The 16,391-nt window shown below is 45.5% G+C and overlaps 2 protein-coding genes across 2 annotated transcripts; one reads left to right on the plus strand and one right to left on the minus strand.

Moving 5' to 3' along the window:
- Positions 1–3,159: 3,159 nt before the first annotated feature.
- LOC118244617 (spidroin-1-like) lies at positions 3,160–3,798 on the minus strand. Its single transcript, XM_050711028.1, has 2 exons — positions 3,587–3,798; positions 3,160–3,463 (listed from the first exon to the last, which is right to left on the minus strand). Exons 1-2 carry the CDS (start codon positions 3,769–3,771, stop codon positions 3,232–3,234), a joined length of 417 nt encoding a protein of 138 aa, XP_050566985.1. The 5' UTR covers positions 3,772–3,798; the 3' UTR covers positions 3,160–3,231.
- A 187-nt stretch (positions 3,799–3,985) lies between these two features.
- Positions 3,986–15,137, plus strand: UBR7 (ubiquitin protein ligase E3 component n-recognin 7). Its single transcript, XM_035539441.1, has 11 exons — positions 3,986–4,162; positions 4,965–5,098; positions 5,385–5,445; positions 6,967–7,062; positions 7,851–7,904; positions 9,122–9,227; positions 10,657–10,841; positions 11,353–11,484; positions 11,884–12,046; positions 12,725–12,786; positions 13,600–15,137. Exons 1-11 carry the CDS (start codon positions 3,986–3,988, stop codon positions 13,690–13,692), a joined length of 1,263 nt encoding a protein of 420 aa, XP_035395334.1. The 3' UTR covers positions 13,693–15,137.
- Positions 15,138–16,391: the final 1,254 nt, after the last annotated feature.

The following is a 16,391-nucleotide window of genomic DNA, read 5'->3' on the forward strand; positions in this document are numbered from 1 at the left end:
AGGGTGCTCTCTGGTGGTTTAGTGGTTCAACTTGTTTATTATTGTAGTAGTTAAATATATACTTTATATACCAGTCGTGGATGACGAGCTCGTTTCAACAGGACTTAATGAACGAAAGCAGCCCAGTAACCATCAGTTAATTTGTAAGAGCCAACTCATCTCTGGCTCTCCTTCAAGCCAGCCCTGCAGTATAGGCCTGTTCCGGAAAGAAAGAACGTGCTGCAGCCACAAAAAGGCACTTCTGCTCGACTCTGTCCTCCGTAAGTACTCTGGTAAACTTTGGCTAGTCGGTAGGACAAAACGATTGCGCAGCTCTTTGTGCTGCTAGGTGCTAGCACGGTTACCACGCATTACGGTGCACGATCATCGTGTGCTAACCAACGGATTACTGTCTACTTTAGAAAGAGTCTGGTTTCTGGAGTAGCGAGTGTGTAAGCTAACTTTTAAGGCAGAAGGAGTGGGAGCTACACTGGGGGTGCAATGGGGGATAACATTCAAGTCCTTGTGATGAAAGTAATAGGAGGGAATGTCTGTGCTGGGAACCCGGGAAGGTCTTGCCCCTGGCATGGTTATCAGGCACGATGGCACTACCGCCGATCCATCAGTGCCTAGTAAGTATCACGCTTAAAGATTTTAAACTTTTTTCTTTAAACACACAGTATTTACTCTGTAGACTAAACTGAGGCTAAATTCAAGCTTCATCTGTTTGAACCAGCAAATTCAGTTTTCCAAAGCTGTAACAGACTGTCATACGCTGAAATCCCGGTCTACGTGAAGTAGGCTTGCTTTTGACAAGTAAAAAAGCCACACCAAAGCTTTCTGCACCTAGTTACCTCGGAGCAGCTCTCAGAAAAGTAAGTTCCCTGCTCCAGGGTTATGGCACTTACCAGAGGCAAGCCTCTAGCTTAGAATTACCGAAGTTCCAGCGAAGCTTCAGTACCCTCTGTGTTCTTTAAGAGTTTTGTGGCCACAATAAGGACTACAAATGATTTTTTTAAAGGCTGTTCTTGACCCAGTGCTCATCAATCTCTTGTGGAGCTCAGGTGCAGCATTTTATTACCCGTCCACGGTGCCAGAGAAAAGCAGTTATCTTGTTACTGGTGCATTAGCTACATTTGTTCCCACGGTAGGAGAGGTAGGGCTTGTTGCTTTACACCAGTGGTTTTCAGCCTGTGATTTGCCTGTGGGCTATCCATACGCAGAGCACAAATTTAAGTCTGATGTTGTGTTGCTTTATAGTAATTCCACAGCTCACACCGTTGTTGGAAGGGTTAGGACTGCAGCCTGGAGAAGAAGAAAGTGAAACGCTGCTCTTGGTTTTGCAGCAGGCTTCCGAAGCTGCAGCAGTTAGAGCACATACAAGGTGTCATGAGCACTGATCACGTGAAGGAGCCCTTCTGATGTGTTTATCAGTCAGGCTTTTTGTACAAAATGTTGCCTTAGCCATTTTGATAAGGCACTTCCTTCAATGCTAGTATGTTCACTGGACTTCTTTACCAGCTTCTTGCACTGTTTCAGATAAATGCAGGCAAGTTTGTGCTTGTAAAAATTCATCCTTAATTTCACAGAATCATTATGGTTGGAAGAGACCTCCAAGATCATCTGATCCAACTGTTCCCCAACCACCAGTATCACCCGCTAAACCATGTCCCTAAGCACCAGGTCCAACCTTTCCTTGAACACCCCCAGAGATGGTGACACCACCGCTTCCCTGGGTAACCCATTCCACTGCCTGACTGCTCTTTCTGAGAAGAAAGGATGCCGTTGGCCTTCTTGGCCACCGGGGCACACTGCCGGCTCATGTGCAGGCGAGCATCAATGAGCACCCCCAAGATCCTTTTCCTCTGAGCAGCTTTCCAGCCAATCTGCCCCAAGCCTGTAGCGCTGCGTGGGGCTGTTGTGGCCCAGGTGCAGGACCTGGCACTTGGCCATGTTGAACCTCATCCCACTGGCCTCTGCCCATTGACCCATCCTGTCCAGGTCCCTCTGCAGGCCCTTCCTACCCTCTGGCAGATTGACACTACCCCCCAGCTCGGTGTCATCTGCAAACTTACTGAGGGTGCCCTCAATTCCCTCACCCAAATCATCAATAATTCAAATTAATTCAATTTAATTATTAATTTAATTAATTAATTTAAAAAGTAACAACAATTAATTATTAATAATCTGATTAATAATTAATAATATATAATATAATTATAAATTTTATATATTTTATATATTTATAATATATATTTTATATATATTATAATTATATAACTATATGTATTATATATAATACAATATTATATATTTATATAATCATTATATTTCTATTATTTTTATTAATAATTTAATGTTTTATAATATTATATTTATATCGTTTTAATTTATATAATATAATTTGAATTAATAATTCAAATAATCGATAATCATCAATAGAATACATCAATATTAAAGAGGATGGGCTCCAACACCGACCCCTGGGGAATACGGTCGCCAGCTGGATTTCACTCCGTTCACCACCACTCTGGGCCCGGCTGTCCAGCCAGTTTTTAAGCCAGCAAAGAGTTTACCTCTCCAAGCCATGGGCTGCCAGCTTCTCTGGGAGAATACTGTGGGAGACTGTGTCAAAGGCCTTGCTGAAGTCTAGGTACTAGTCTAGTGTCTGAATTTATTCAGATACTTTGTCTTTTGTAGTCTTAAAGATTTGCTCAGTTTCTGCAGCACTGAGATAATATACCAGCAGAACGTGAAAATGAAAAAACGCTTTTCACGCTATTACATCAGACAGCGAACTGCTGCTAGGGAGAGCTCAGGCTCCCCAGTCGGGTGTTGGGGCTGGGCATCACGAGCGCTACGCCTGTTCACAGCACGCACCACACAGAAACGGGGAGCTGCCGTGTGGGAAGCACCGACACGTCTCCCCACGCAGGAAGCAGCTGCGCCCTTGATGACGCTCCACAGGCCGCTGTCCTGTCAGAAGAGCAGGTTACCTCAGCAGGGCCGAGTTACAGTGATTTGCACAGCCAAGAACTGTTACATATAATGTACTTGTGTTACTGGACTATTTCTGCTATTTCTCCTCTCTACAATAAGCCATGCCAGCCTCTATAAAAGCCCGCTATGTTTCCCTTCCTGTTGTGCTCAGAGATTAGCTTTTATAAAGCACCTCACAGATTCTTTTATTTTTTTTTCCTTTTATTGTCATTTCGAAGCGACGCCGAGCTCCGCAGGGGCAGCGCCCACTGCCTATAACCCTGCGGGCCGGGGCCGCTCAGCGCCCCGGGTCGGGGAGGGAGCCCCCACACCCTGACGGGGCCGCACCGCCGGGGCCCCGCCGGCCGCCTCACTCAGGGCCGCTGCACCCTCGTCCTCTTCGGCGGGGGGTCCTCGGGCACGCTGTTTCCCTCCACGCTGTTCTCCTCCTCTTCGTCGTCGTCGTCGTCCTCCTCCTCCTCCTCCTCGTCCTCCTCGGCGCCGCCTGCCGGGAGCCGCGCGCAGGGCGGGTGAGGGCCCCTCACGGTGCCGGTGCCGGTGCCCGCCGCTCCCCCCCCCCGCCCCGCCCCGCCCCCCCCCGCCCCGCCCCGCCCCCCCCGCGCCTCACCGCCGCTTCCCGCCTCCGGCCGCTCGAGCGGCGCCAGCAGCTGCACGAGGCGCTCCTGCAGCTCGCCCAGCCCCAGGCGCAGCGCGCGCAGCCGCCCGCCCCGGCCCCTCCTCCGCCGCCGGGCACCGCACGCGCACCGAGCGCGCCTCCCCGCCGCCGCTCCGCAGCTCGGCCACCAGCTCCATCGCGCCGCCGAGGCGCTGACGGGCGGCCCCGCCGGCCAATCCGCGCCGCCGACGCGCCCCACGCCCCGCCCACCCGCGTCGCGCGCGCTCACCGCCGCTTTCCCGCCGCCTCACCCTCGCTCCCTCCTCCCGCGCGCGGGTCACGTGGTTCCGCGCCCCGCCCCGCCCCCCCCCCCCGCGCGCGCGCTTCCCGCCTCGGGCTCGCGGCCCCGCGATGGCGGCGGCGGCGGAGGGCGGCGGGAGCGGGGCGGGCGGCGGGGCCGGGGCCGGGGCGGCGGCGGAGGAGCCCGTGGTGTCCCTGGCGGAGGTGCTGGCCGAGAACGAGGAGCTGGAGAAGGAGGCGCGGGCCGTGCTGGGCGGCAGCGACCACGAGCGGTGCAGCTACGCCCAGGTGGGGCCGGCCCCGCGCGCCCCATAACATCCCCTCGTAACGTCCCCTCGTAGCACCCCGACCCCCTCGTAGCGCTCTGCCCCCTAGCCCCTCACCCCTCCGTAACACCCCAGCCTCCCCAATAACACCCACATAATACCCCGACCCCCCTAACACTCTGCCCCCATAACACCCCAAACACTCTCATAACACCCCCTTAGCCCCACACCCCTCCATAACTCTGCTCCATAGCACCCCCGCCCCTCCATAACACTCTATCCTCCCCCATAACACCCTGCCCCGTGACACCCCGAGCCCCTCATAACACCCCCATAATACCCTGACACCCCCGTAACATCCCGTCCCTCCATAACACCCAAACCCATCCATAACATCCCCAAACCCCCATAACACCCCACCTACCCATAATACCCCAAAACCTCCATAACACCCTGACAACCCCATAACACCCTACCCGGCCCCCCCATAACACCCTGAACCCCCATAACACCCCAAACCTCTCCGCACAACACCCCGACCCTCCCCCATAACACCTCAGTCCCCTCCATGACACCCCAAAACCCCCCGTAAGACCCCCAGAGAAGCTGTGGGTGCCCCATCCCTGGAGGTGTTCAGGGCCAGGCTGGATGGGGCCCTGAGCAACCTGATGTAGTGGGAGGTGTCCGTGCCCATGGCGGGGGCTCAGAACTGGGTGGTCTATGAGGTCCCTTCAAATTCTGTGATTCATAGCACCCCAGCCTCACACCCCCCCATAGCCCCCCAGCCCCTCCAGCCCCTCTCTCTCCCCGCTGTGTCCCGGCAGGGCGCGGTGAAGCGACAAGCGCTGTACGCCTGCAGCACCTGCACGCCGCCCGGGGCAGAGCCGGCCGGCATCTGCCTGGCGTGCAGCTACGAGTGCCATGGCTCGCACCGCCTCTTCGAGCTCTACACCAAGAGGTATGGGGTGGGGGGAGCCCTCTGACGCCCCTTACGGCCTGGCCCCAGGGGAAAGGGGTGCTCCAGGGTGGCCCGGGAGGAGGCTGGGGCTCGTCTCAGCAGGCCTGGCCTTTGGGAGTGCTGTTGGGGGGGTGGCAAGGCTGCACGACTCTTCAGCCGGCCCTCCTGCTTGGGCGGGCTGTGAGAGTGCTCTTATGGCAAACAGCTGCTGGGGGTTGTTATGTGCACAAAAGATAAGGTGTTGTCGCCAGATCAGACCTCTGAAGCGCTCTGTTCTCCTTCCCAGGAACTTCCGCTGTGACTGTGGAAACAGCAAGTTCAAGAATTTGCAGTGCAAGTTGCTCCCGGTGAGTCGAGGCCTTGGTTTCCTGCATGCAGAATTAAAGTAACTCGGAAGTCTCAGAAGGCTGGTGGCTTGCCGTAGCAAGTGCTGGCTCATGCAGTGCTGCTGTTTTTCCCAGCGAGTTAAATGAGGTGGGAATATTGCAGCAGGAGGTGAAACAGTTGAGGGACCAGAGGGCTGAACCCCGCTGTGCGAACAGAGAAGTGGAGCTGTTGGTCCTCATCGTCCGTGACTGCAGCTGCTCTGTGTCCGTGGCCAGCGTAGTGCCAGAAACGTGTGGTGCCAGTGGTAATGAGTCCCAATAGCTTTAAGCTGGCTTCAAAGGACTTTTTGGGGTGCAGCTTTTGCAGTTGTTTTATGGAATCTTAACACTGTGCTGCCACCAAAAGGATGGTTCCGTTCCCTTCTTTGTAGTGTAAATTCTATGGCTTGTCACCGAACGGGCGGTTTTTTCACTCTGTTAAGCCCCCTGTGCTCTCATCCTGGCTGGGCAGTTTGCACTCGTTAAGCAGTTGGTAATCTTTTTGCGAAGCAGCAAGAGAAAGACAGTTTCCAGGGTAATAACACTTAAAAGTAGGAACAGCAGGTGGTTTTGTGTGTGCCCATTTCGGTCTGGTGGAGCCAGGACAGATCCAGAAGCTAGTAAGGCAAGGACCGTAGTCAGGTGATCTGTGCAGAGATGCCTGTGACAACTTTGAGGTGTTTCTGTTTGTCATTGGAGTGATCAAAGTGGGGCTGTGGTTGTTCCTCCCTCAGGTCAGTGCAGAACCATTTTGCAGCATCCAGCTGTTCATCTGCTGACCTCATGGGCGCAGGGCGCTCACGTCGTCTGTTCCTCCCTTCTCTGCATGGTGGTACTGAGCGTTTTGCAGGGACATCTTAAATGGCCACAGCCGTTTCTGCACATGGTCTTAGGCTGCAACTACGAACAGTTCTGAAGTCCCCTGGCTGCACTGTGTTAACTGCTTTTAGGAATGGGATTACCTGTGACTGGGGTTCAGTTAGCTTGTTTTGTAATTCGGATCATCCTTTCGCATAGAGGGAGGCTTGCATGACACGAAATTAGTGTAAACTCAGTGGTAGGATTAAACAAAGTTGGGTTTGGATCGTAGTGTGGGTATTTTAAAAAAAGTTCAAGGTAAAGGTACATGGGAAATCTACAGACAGTGCTGCAGTGGCAGCAGGCACGCATGATTGGTGATCAAAACTCTGAAAATAACAGTTTTAGATGAGTAGTAGCTCAAGAACACCGCAGATTTTAACACATTTGTTACAAATACAGAATGTGTTTTTCCTCTTCCCTTTGGAACGTCAGTATTCCTTGTATGCCCTACCTTCTGCTCACTGTATGGCATAGGTGTTTCTGGGTAATATCTTTGTGTTTAGATTTCTGGGCTGATGTGCATGATTGCTTTGGGGAAGTAAAGTAGAACAGGAATTGTTTTTTTTTTTCCAGATTTCCATTTTTTCTGTCTTGTTTTTTCACTCCATTGTATATTGAAACAATTTTTTCCTTTCCTTCTAGGAAAAAGGCAAGGTGAATTCAGGAAATAAGTACAATGACAACTTCTATGGCTTATACTGTACTTGTAAAAGACCTTATCCTGATCCTGATGATGAGGTAAGAAATGCAAAATCTAGTAGTAACCATATGTGGACGGTATTTATGCAGAACATGCAAAGGGTGGTCCTTGAGCTGTGTTTCGGGGAAGATCTCACTTTAAGAATCTTCTGTTCCATATCAATTTTTGATGTGATGTGCTGTATGAAGTAATTAATTTGTCATGTTTTTTTAAATAGTAGCACTTATTCATGCCTTTAAGACAGACAAAGAAGACAAACCATCGCTAGGAAAAAATGCTGCCACAGTCATCTCTGTTCTTTCTCAAGTTACACAATTGCCTTAGAAGATGTGTTTCTCGTTATCTTGAGAAATGCTGTGAGTGGCTATAAATGCTGTAACTGATTTGTAACAAATCAGGTTTTGCTATACTGTGTTACAGACAGTTCAGTCAGGCTTCTGGCATGCCTATGTAAACCTGGTGATGTCGTGCATTTCGCTATCTTTCTTTTGCTTAGCTGCCTGGTTTTGCATTTCTGTTCACAGGAAGAAAGATACCAGTACCGTGTTAACTTCTGCTAGCTCTTTGTGTGAGAGTGTCTTGCTCTACTGGGAAAACTAGTTCTGTAATAATAACTGGGAATTTCCACAGTCTTGATAGTATGATGAATTACATGTGCCGTTGAACTTCAGGAAAGCAGTAACTGCTTATTATTGGCAGCTCACTGTGGGTGGGCAAGGAGGGAAATGCAGTTCACTTGAGCAGGCTTCGCATAATACTATAGTTTGAGCCCTGTGAAAGATTCTGAAGGTTGATAGCAATGCTAATAACATGACCATTCATCTAGATTCCAGATGAAATGATCCAGTGCATAGTTTGTGAAGACTGGTTCCATGGAAGGGTAAGGAAACTATAAGTAGCAGAATTGCCATTTGCATAGAAATAAAATAGCATCAGGTAAGTTTGTATGGTAATCTTTACTTGGGAAGTTGTGCTGTAGTTCTCAAAAGATGATAATGTATGTTCTGGGGTATTTTTTTTTCATTTAATGCAGGGGAATATTAAATCTTTAATCTTGAACTGCTGCTCCATCCAGTCAAAAAAAATAATAATAATTAGGAAGCATTCCACCTTTTTCAAGGCTCCTTCTGCAGAACAAGGAGACTCTTGTTAGAGAAGTTACTATTTTAATTGGAAAATTCTAATCATTCAAATCAGTGAGAAAAAGATTCTTGCTGAGACACATCATTATCAACTGTCTGAATAGTTCTTCATTCAGAAGAATGCTTTTTAAACTGTAGCTACTTTAAATAGCAAGGAACAAACTACGCTGTTGGTTCCTGATTACAAACTTCAGGGAAGTCTTTTAAAAGCAGCTGAAGCACTTTGGTGAGTGTCCTACTTAATGCATGAGCATTAAGGGTTCAGCCTCTTGTGCCTTCAAGGGCATGAGTGAAATTCCGTCATGGATTGTTAGAAAGCAAAGTGTTTGAAGTTGCAGGATCAAAGAATAAAAAAGGATGATTGGCTTCAATTATAGGTTCTGTAGATATGCTATGGGATTCTTTTTTATAAATGTATATATTAAGAATATTATGCTGCGTACTGTGAACTTGGTAAGAAAGTTTTCGCAAAAGAAAGTAGGTAAGTGCTTTTAATTGCCTAAATATTTCTCACTGGTTTGTAGAGGTTTGGGACCTAATTCTTCTCAATCCCAGTATGTGAATGATATGGAGGCTTACGATCTTTTACATTTAAGGAAGTCATTTACGTGTCTAAAGTGTGTGGTAGTATCTTACTAGGCTACGTTTAGGACCATGTTTATAAGAGTAATGTTTCAAAATGAGATAAAGATAGAACTGAGGTTTCTGGATGTATACAAGGAATAAAAGGCTGTAAACAAGGTGTGTAAGTGAAGACAGATTTTTTTTTTCCCCTGGCATTTGGTCAACTCTTTCCAGTCTGTTACGCTGATATTTGTTGCAGAAAGGTAGCAGGACTAGATGCTTGTGTTGAAAATACGGTGGCAGCTGATATTTTACTTCATCTAAAGCTGGAGTTGAATCTGTTAATTTGCAGTGAACGTTTAACTGCTGTGTCCTTGTTTCCTTTTGACAGCATCTTGGTGCAATTCCCCCTGAGAGTGGAGACTTCCACGAAATGGTATGCCAGGCCTGCATGAATCACTGCCATTTCCTATGGGCCTATGCTCCACAATTAGCAGGTAAAGAAAATTAACTCAGCTGAGACCATGTTTCATTAGTATGTTTCTCATAGTTGGCTGATTAATGACATTATGCTGTTTAAGTGGTTGGAGAAATGCTACTCGTTATATTGGACAATCACCTACGGCAGTGGAACAGGCAGGGCTGCAGTAACTGTTCTGTTTAAAAAAAAAAAGGCATTTCAGATTTCTGAATCTTAATTCCATAGTGCTTACTGATTTATTTAATCAAAGATGTGCTAGCACCTAGATTGATAAGGATTTAATACTTGTCTCAGGGAACTTAATCTCTAAGTTGAATCAAAGAACTGAAGAGGTATCTTAAGGGAAGCAGTAAGGAAAACAGCTGAGTCTAAGAGGCTCTGAGCAGAAAAGAGCGAGTGATAGAGTGCCCCGAAAGGAATGTGTAAAACCTTGATCTGAATGGAGCTGGGGCTCTGCTCGGGACGCGCGCTCTCTGCGGTCACACCAGGCGTCTCTGGTGTGTGCTCTCTAACTAGCTATGTCACAGCAAACAGATGTGACTTGACATCAGAACATACACTCGTTTTACGTAAGGAACTGGTTAGTATAGTTAATCTGTCATGGAGTTTGTTTTACTGAGATGCATCACTTGCCTCTTGAGTCACCCCAGACTACTGGGAGATAAAAACACTTGTGTGTGCCTAGGACTAATAGACGTGACTACTGCTAATTTTACTTGGTAGGATTTATTTCACGTTTCAGGTACTCTGACTAAAATGAGTATCATCAGCAAAAGGTTTTATGGGTAAAAGCAGAGCTGCTGAAGAAGGATTCAGCTGAAATTATGTAACTGTAAATTCTGCTTATTAAGAACATACGCAGCAGAGGGTCTGAACGCTTGAGGAAGTGATGTGCTTGGTATGCTGTATTGTTACTAATGCACAGTTCTTTAGATAAAGAGCTATTTATTTTTTTTCTCTTGTAAAACCATATATAAAGCTGAAGATGTCTGTAAATGTTTAGAAAAGTGGGGTTTCTTTGTTTTGCTTTTTTTTTTTTTTTAAACTTGTATCTGGAGAAAATGAAGGACTCCAACAAAAAGTCAGCAAAAAGTGCATGCCAGCTACTGAACCTATGATAGGAACAAGGAGTGTCAAGAAGGACAAGCTTATTAGTAGAGAACTATCTGAAATTGTGATGCCATTTTCCCTCTCCTAGGTTTTAGATTTTGGGAAGCAGAGTGTTTTAGAATGAGTATGAGAGGCGAAGAAGAGTGTGGTGAAAGAGGAAGTGGTTCTTTTCATACGTAGGTCTGTGTGTTTGGACAGCTGTAGAATATATCCAGGACCCTGCAGTGTGTGAGGTAATCCAGGTGTTCTTAATGCTGCACTGTAAAGCAGAAGGAATGGTTGTAGTACCCTGTACTTTCTGGCACGGTGTTTTCACTTGTGTGTGCATCTTCTAGTTCCTGCGTTGACCAAAGCGAACTCTCTTGAAGATGAAGGGATTGTCCTGAATGTTGAGGAAAGTGAAGAACAGAAGAAAGAAATAAAAAAAGAGAGTGGAGTAGAACACCAAGAAGTAAAGGAGGAAAAGCAAACGGAACAGTTCAATGAACCATCCACTAGCTCTGGGTCTACTTGTGCGGAGGTAAAACGCTGCCTTTTTGTCCTGTACATCTTCGTACTAGTGGTACACGAAGCAAAACCCACCTCTTCCTGTAGAGGTTCAGTGGGGGGGGTAAATGCTTTCCGTCTGTGTTCCTCCTCAGTTGCTGACACTTCAAATGTGGTCTCAGTGGAGCACAGCACAGGCTACGGAACGTGCCTGTAGAAGTAGGTGGGATGGGGTGTAACAGCTGCTTGCAGCTGGGGTACCCGCACCCCATCCTGCCAGCCGCTTGGCCTTTACACGGAGCTGCCATTGTTCTACTACAGCGCTGTTAGGCATTGTAACTGCGTTTCTAAAAGAATAGTTTATTATACATCCAGTGGAAACTGCTAAACCACATCAGAATCCTTATGCGAATGGAACAGTAATATAGGTTGTTTAATGAAATTGTATCTGAGACAAAAGAAAAATCTTATAAGGAAATGACGTGCTGGAAAGAACTGTGTCTATTTGAAGCTGTAGAGCACTGAACACTCTCGTTTTAATTCAGATAGTTACCAAGAGTGAAGAACCAGTCTGCAAGCTGAAAGAACTCCAGAGCAAGCAATTTTTTAAAAAAGATACTGCCACCTTTTGGCCATCAAACTGGAGAAGCAAGTTATGCACTTGTGCAGATTGTTTGGTATGTATTCTCTCTTCATTGTAAATGCTGAAGTGGGGGAGGCAGGGAGGAGCTCCCAAAGAATCTTGGAAGAGAAGCCTGTAGATAAAAATTGTGTGAAAACGTTCTTACTTTGCATATAAACACCTAAAAATATCCCTCCACCTGACAAAGAAGCACACTGGATCATCTGGAATTAGTGCAGCATGAAGGGGCTTCTAAACATATGTATTTTCCTTCCTGTTTAAAGCCAGTCTTGTTTTGGAAGTCGTCATGGGGGAATAGCTGAAATGCTTGATAGAAAACTTAATTATTTTTATTGTTGTTATTCGTGATACTGAATGCAAAGAAGGAATGGGGGAGAACATCCGTATCTGAGAAGTTTTGTAACTTAAAAGTAAATTTTGCATTGTTTTCCAGAAAATGTATTCAGAACTTGAAGTCCAGTTCCTGACAGATGAATATGACACCGTCTTGGCTTATGAAAACAAAGGTACCAGTGACCAAGAAACAGACAGGAGAGATCCTTTAATGGACACCCTGAACAGCATGAACAGAGTTCAGCAAGTAGAACTCATCTGTGGTAAATATAAAAGTATTCATTTTCAGAATCTGCCTTAGCCTTTTAAGTGAACAGCTGACCACGAGCGGTTACTATCAGGTCTTGCAGTTTACTTCAAAAATAATTTGAAATCAGTGTGTAGAAAACTGACAGGTTGCAAACGTCGGTCAGTATTACTATAGAGAAGTTTGTCCTCTCTGGACTTTACCTAGATGGTGTGGGAACTTTTCTCCTATTTAACATCGTAGGTGTGGTATTGATGGTAATTTCTTCTGACTTAAATATTTAAACACTAACTTACACTGGCTTAAATTTCATACCTTTTTCTGTTGTTTTGGCCGTCTCCTGTTTTCTGGGGGTAGTGCCGGTCGATGTGAAGCTGGGGTGAAGGCTGTTTCTTGGCACCTCTTCTGCAGAGCACACTGAACTTCAGTACATTTCTCTTGAAGGTTAGCTGGGCAGATGCTCAGACCCCAGAGGCTGGTCTGATAAATTATTAGGCATCTCTTGTTTTCCCAAACTTGTTTTGCTTTTCACTTCTTTATTTTTTTATAATCCAGTTCAAACCTAGATTTCTCTCAAGTAAATCTAACTAATGACAAGAGGAAGTGCAGCAGGTGGTCCTCCTGAACCAATGTTAAACTAAAGCTCGATTTTTTTTTTGTGTGTGTTTACCCTTGCCTTTGCTTCCCCATTCAGAATACAACGACTTAAAGACGGAACTGACCGACTATCTCAGGAGATTTGCAGATGAGGGAACGGTAAGTGGAAAGTTGCAGAATTTGTACAATTTGACAGAAAGTGTTCTAAAATACTGTTGAAGGGTATTGGGTATTACAACACTGTTGTATTTTTTCTGTCTCTTGGAGTTGTTGTAGAAATGAGACATTCCTGATTCAATTGGAATTTAAAAATTGTATTTCTTTAATGGCAGTGCTGAGAAAAAAAACCAGGAACCTTACAGAAATCTGTCTATAAAGTGCTGAGAGCTGTTTTCAGATTTCAATGAAACTTTTGTTGTTCTAGGAAAAGTATTCAGGAATAAAGCTCTTAATCTTTGTTCTTAAATTAAATTCAGTCTTTAAGGACTGACTAAATATTGGCAGTGTTGTTGGTTGTTTTCTGTGAGGAGTTGGTTGCCGTTATTAATCAACACAAGCATTTTATTTGCTCAGTATTAAGCCCCAGATTTACTGAACTGCCATTCTAAGTTGCATTGTTGTGTCTGAAGCGAGTGTCAAATCTTGCTTTGTGTTAATTATTCTGATCATAAAAGCAAGTAGCCAGACCCATTAAAAATACAAGGAGCTTTGCTTTCTGTGCTTGTTTTAGCGTTGGGTAGCTTGTTTCAGCGTTGGGTAGCTTGTTTCACTCTCTGTATTTTTCTGTAATGGAATTTGGGCATTAATCGTTTCCTTTGGGTAAGAGAGGAAAGCTGGTTTGCTAGCTCTATCAGAGAGACTTCAGAATACTTTTAAATGCTTTGTGCATTACATATGGAATACATTTAAAAAAAAAAGGCTGCTTAATTGGGTTATTGTACCACAACTTCAGTTTCCTATTGTTTGCAATAGGTTGTTAAAAGAGAAGACATTCAGCACTTCTTTGAAGAATTCCAGTCACGGAAAAGACGACGGACTAACAGGATGCAGTACTACTGTAGTTAGAGGGAGAAGTTCTGAGGCTGAAAGGACAACTGGGAAAACAATATTCACTGACAAACAGAAGAGGCATTTTTAGTACTGGGCTTCTCCTAAAAATCCAACTGTTCAAGAAACTGCCTCCACCTTCTTCATTTTGTCTCATTTCCTTTATTTGTAGCGCATAAAATGTGTTCTGAACAGGTACACTGCTTTTATATGGATTTCAGTGTCAGTCTATGTTTGTATTTCTTTGAAAGCCCTCCCCCCTCATCTCAAGGGGGAGGACTGCTTGTTGACAGAACTTCATGCCACTGTTCGTTCCCTTTTTCCTTTGACCTGTTTTACTTTTAGTGCTTATAGCTCTCCTTGGTCCTAAAACACGGGCGTGGGGCACGCTCTGCGTTCTGCAAGACGGGAGCGTGTTGCTTTCCTGCTCTGAATGGCTCTGTGTCATCTCTTCTGGTTGGGGTGACTGGCAGTTGCTCCCTGCACAAAGTTTGTTTGTTTATTTCTGCAGGGAGGCATGGGTCCTTAAAAAGTAAAGCAGGCATGAGGTAATGATGATGGCTGTTGGTTTTAATCCTGCATTCTCAAAGTCGGTTCTTATGTGAACTCGGTAGCACTGTACTTCTGCGCGGCAGCTCTGCTGCGGAAGTACGCCCTGAGCAGGTGGAAAGTGAGAAATCAGAGGTTGGACTTGATGCAGCAACATGTTGTATCCATTTTTATAACGTCAAAAACTTTGTTTCTAATATTGTACAGTGATGTTTTACATGCAAAAATTTGTCACATGAACTTTATCTGCTCATTAGAATATAAACGATATCTAGGAAGAGGTACTAAATTACAAATTAAGCATCGGGGGGTTTGTAAGAGGACTTCTAATGTGCTTTCATTTTAAAAACTGGCCTACTTCAAATTGTTCTACTTCATAAATGTTCCTGCAAACACTGCAGCAGCCTGGCGTTTTGTACAGTACAAAATGGATGATCTTTTTATAATCACTGTGATAATCAAGGAACAGGAGGTTTCACTGACTTTTAAGAAGCTACAGTTAACTGCAATTAAATCTTGATTTTTCATAAGTTATTTTGAGCGTAATTTTTTTGTTGTTTTCTTTACTCACAAAACCCAAACCCTGCTTTAAGAAAGCTATAATTTTTAACTCTTGCTTTCTGTAATTGGAGGATGTGTTTGCCATGGGGTACTATTCTGCTTATTCATTAACTATTCATGTTAATGAGACTTTTTAGAAGAAAATCACACGTTTATCATTCCCCCGTTTGTTTTTGACTACTTCATTTACAGAAGCTTTTTCTAGCATAAAGGCTCAGTCAATTGGTTTGTTCCATGCAAAATGACTAGTTGCTTTTAAACTTAACTCTGGGTATTGTATGTGCTTTTTTGTAGCAGTTGTTACAGGACTTGTAACTGCATATCTAACTAAGAAATAAAGAACTGTTCAATCATTCAGTCTGCATCGTCTGGTTTCTGAAATGCTGCTCTGGCGTTCTATTTTTATCCGCAATCCAGCCCAACAGAACTAGGGCGATGACTACACGTTTGCCATCTGGCCAAGATACCTGTGGGAGGCTGAGACGGGTTGAGCCAAACCAAACCTGGTATTCTTAGATCGTTGCTTCCAGCTCTCACCCACTTCATTGTGCAGGGCTGGCATCTTGTGTGCGGGTACACGTTTCAGCAGGAGAAAAAGCAGAAGGGATGGGGGCTCCTGGTTGGCGGCTCTTGACATTTAATTCATTAAACTGGTGGAGGTAGAAGGTGGCCAGAGGCAAGCGCTGTCCTCAGTTCCAGCTCTAAGCTCAAATCACCCTGAACTGAAACCCTCGGTGTTCACTGTTTTGCTGTTCTCTCCCTAGCATCTATATGAGAAAACCACCCCCACCACACACAGAACAGCTACCACAGTGTAGCACACCTACCTCCAGCAACACCCACTTATACCACAGTCACTGTACCCAAGAAATTAAAGCACTGGTGCATAGAGGGAGTAAATTTTAGAAATGTGAACCATACAAATTCCAGGACAACTGGTGCAGCTACAGCTTCGCACCAGGTCCAGACTGAAGCCATGCGTTGCCCTTTCTTGGGTATCCATGTGTTGCAGTGAGGACGCTGTTGCAAAGTGAACACAAAGCCCCCACCAACAGCTTTCTGGTTTAGGAAGCTGCCCTTAAACCCCATCTTCCTGGCTCTGCAGGGATGCCCATTAGCGTTTATGCTCATACAGTACTCCCGCTCCTTACCTTCCTCCCCCTTTCTGCCAGGACATCACCCAAAACATTTTGCTGTTGCACATCAAAGTGAGAGCGTAGCCAAAATCTGCTGCTGCTGGATGACACTTCTAAACTTCTGTCATCTCTCTGAAGTCGTGAAACAGTTGTTCCTGTGAAACAGAGTTAATGAAGATTCAGCTGACACAGGATACCTGCAAGTCAAGGAGAGGATGCTGTGTATTTAATTATTAACTAGTCTTTGGCTCTGAGAAAATAAACATTTTCTAGAGCAAGGCTAAGGCTTGCTGCCTTATCTATGAACGCTGTTACAGACTAGTTATAGCCAGTTAGGCTCTAGCCAGAACTCACTGAATTATTTTAGTGAAGTGCTTTACTTTTTAATGAGGTTTTTTTCCCAGAATCACAGAATCATCTAGGTTGGAAGAAACCTCCAAGATCACCCAGTCCAACCTCTGAGAAGGAATG

Source organism: Cygnus atratus, chromosome 5, assembly GCF_013377495.2.
Source record: "Cygnus atratus isolate AKBS03 ecotype Queensland, Australia chromosome 5, CAtr_DNAZoo_HiC_assembly, whole genome shotgun sequence".
NCBI lineage: Eukaryota > Metazoa > Chordata > Aves > Anseriformes > Anatidae > Cygnus > Cygnus atratus.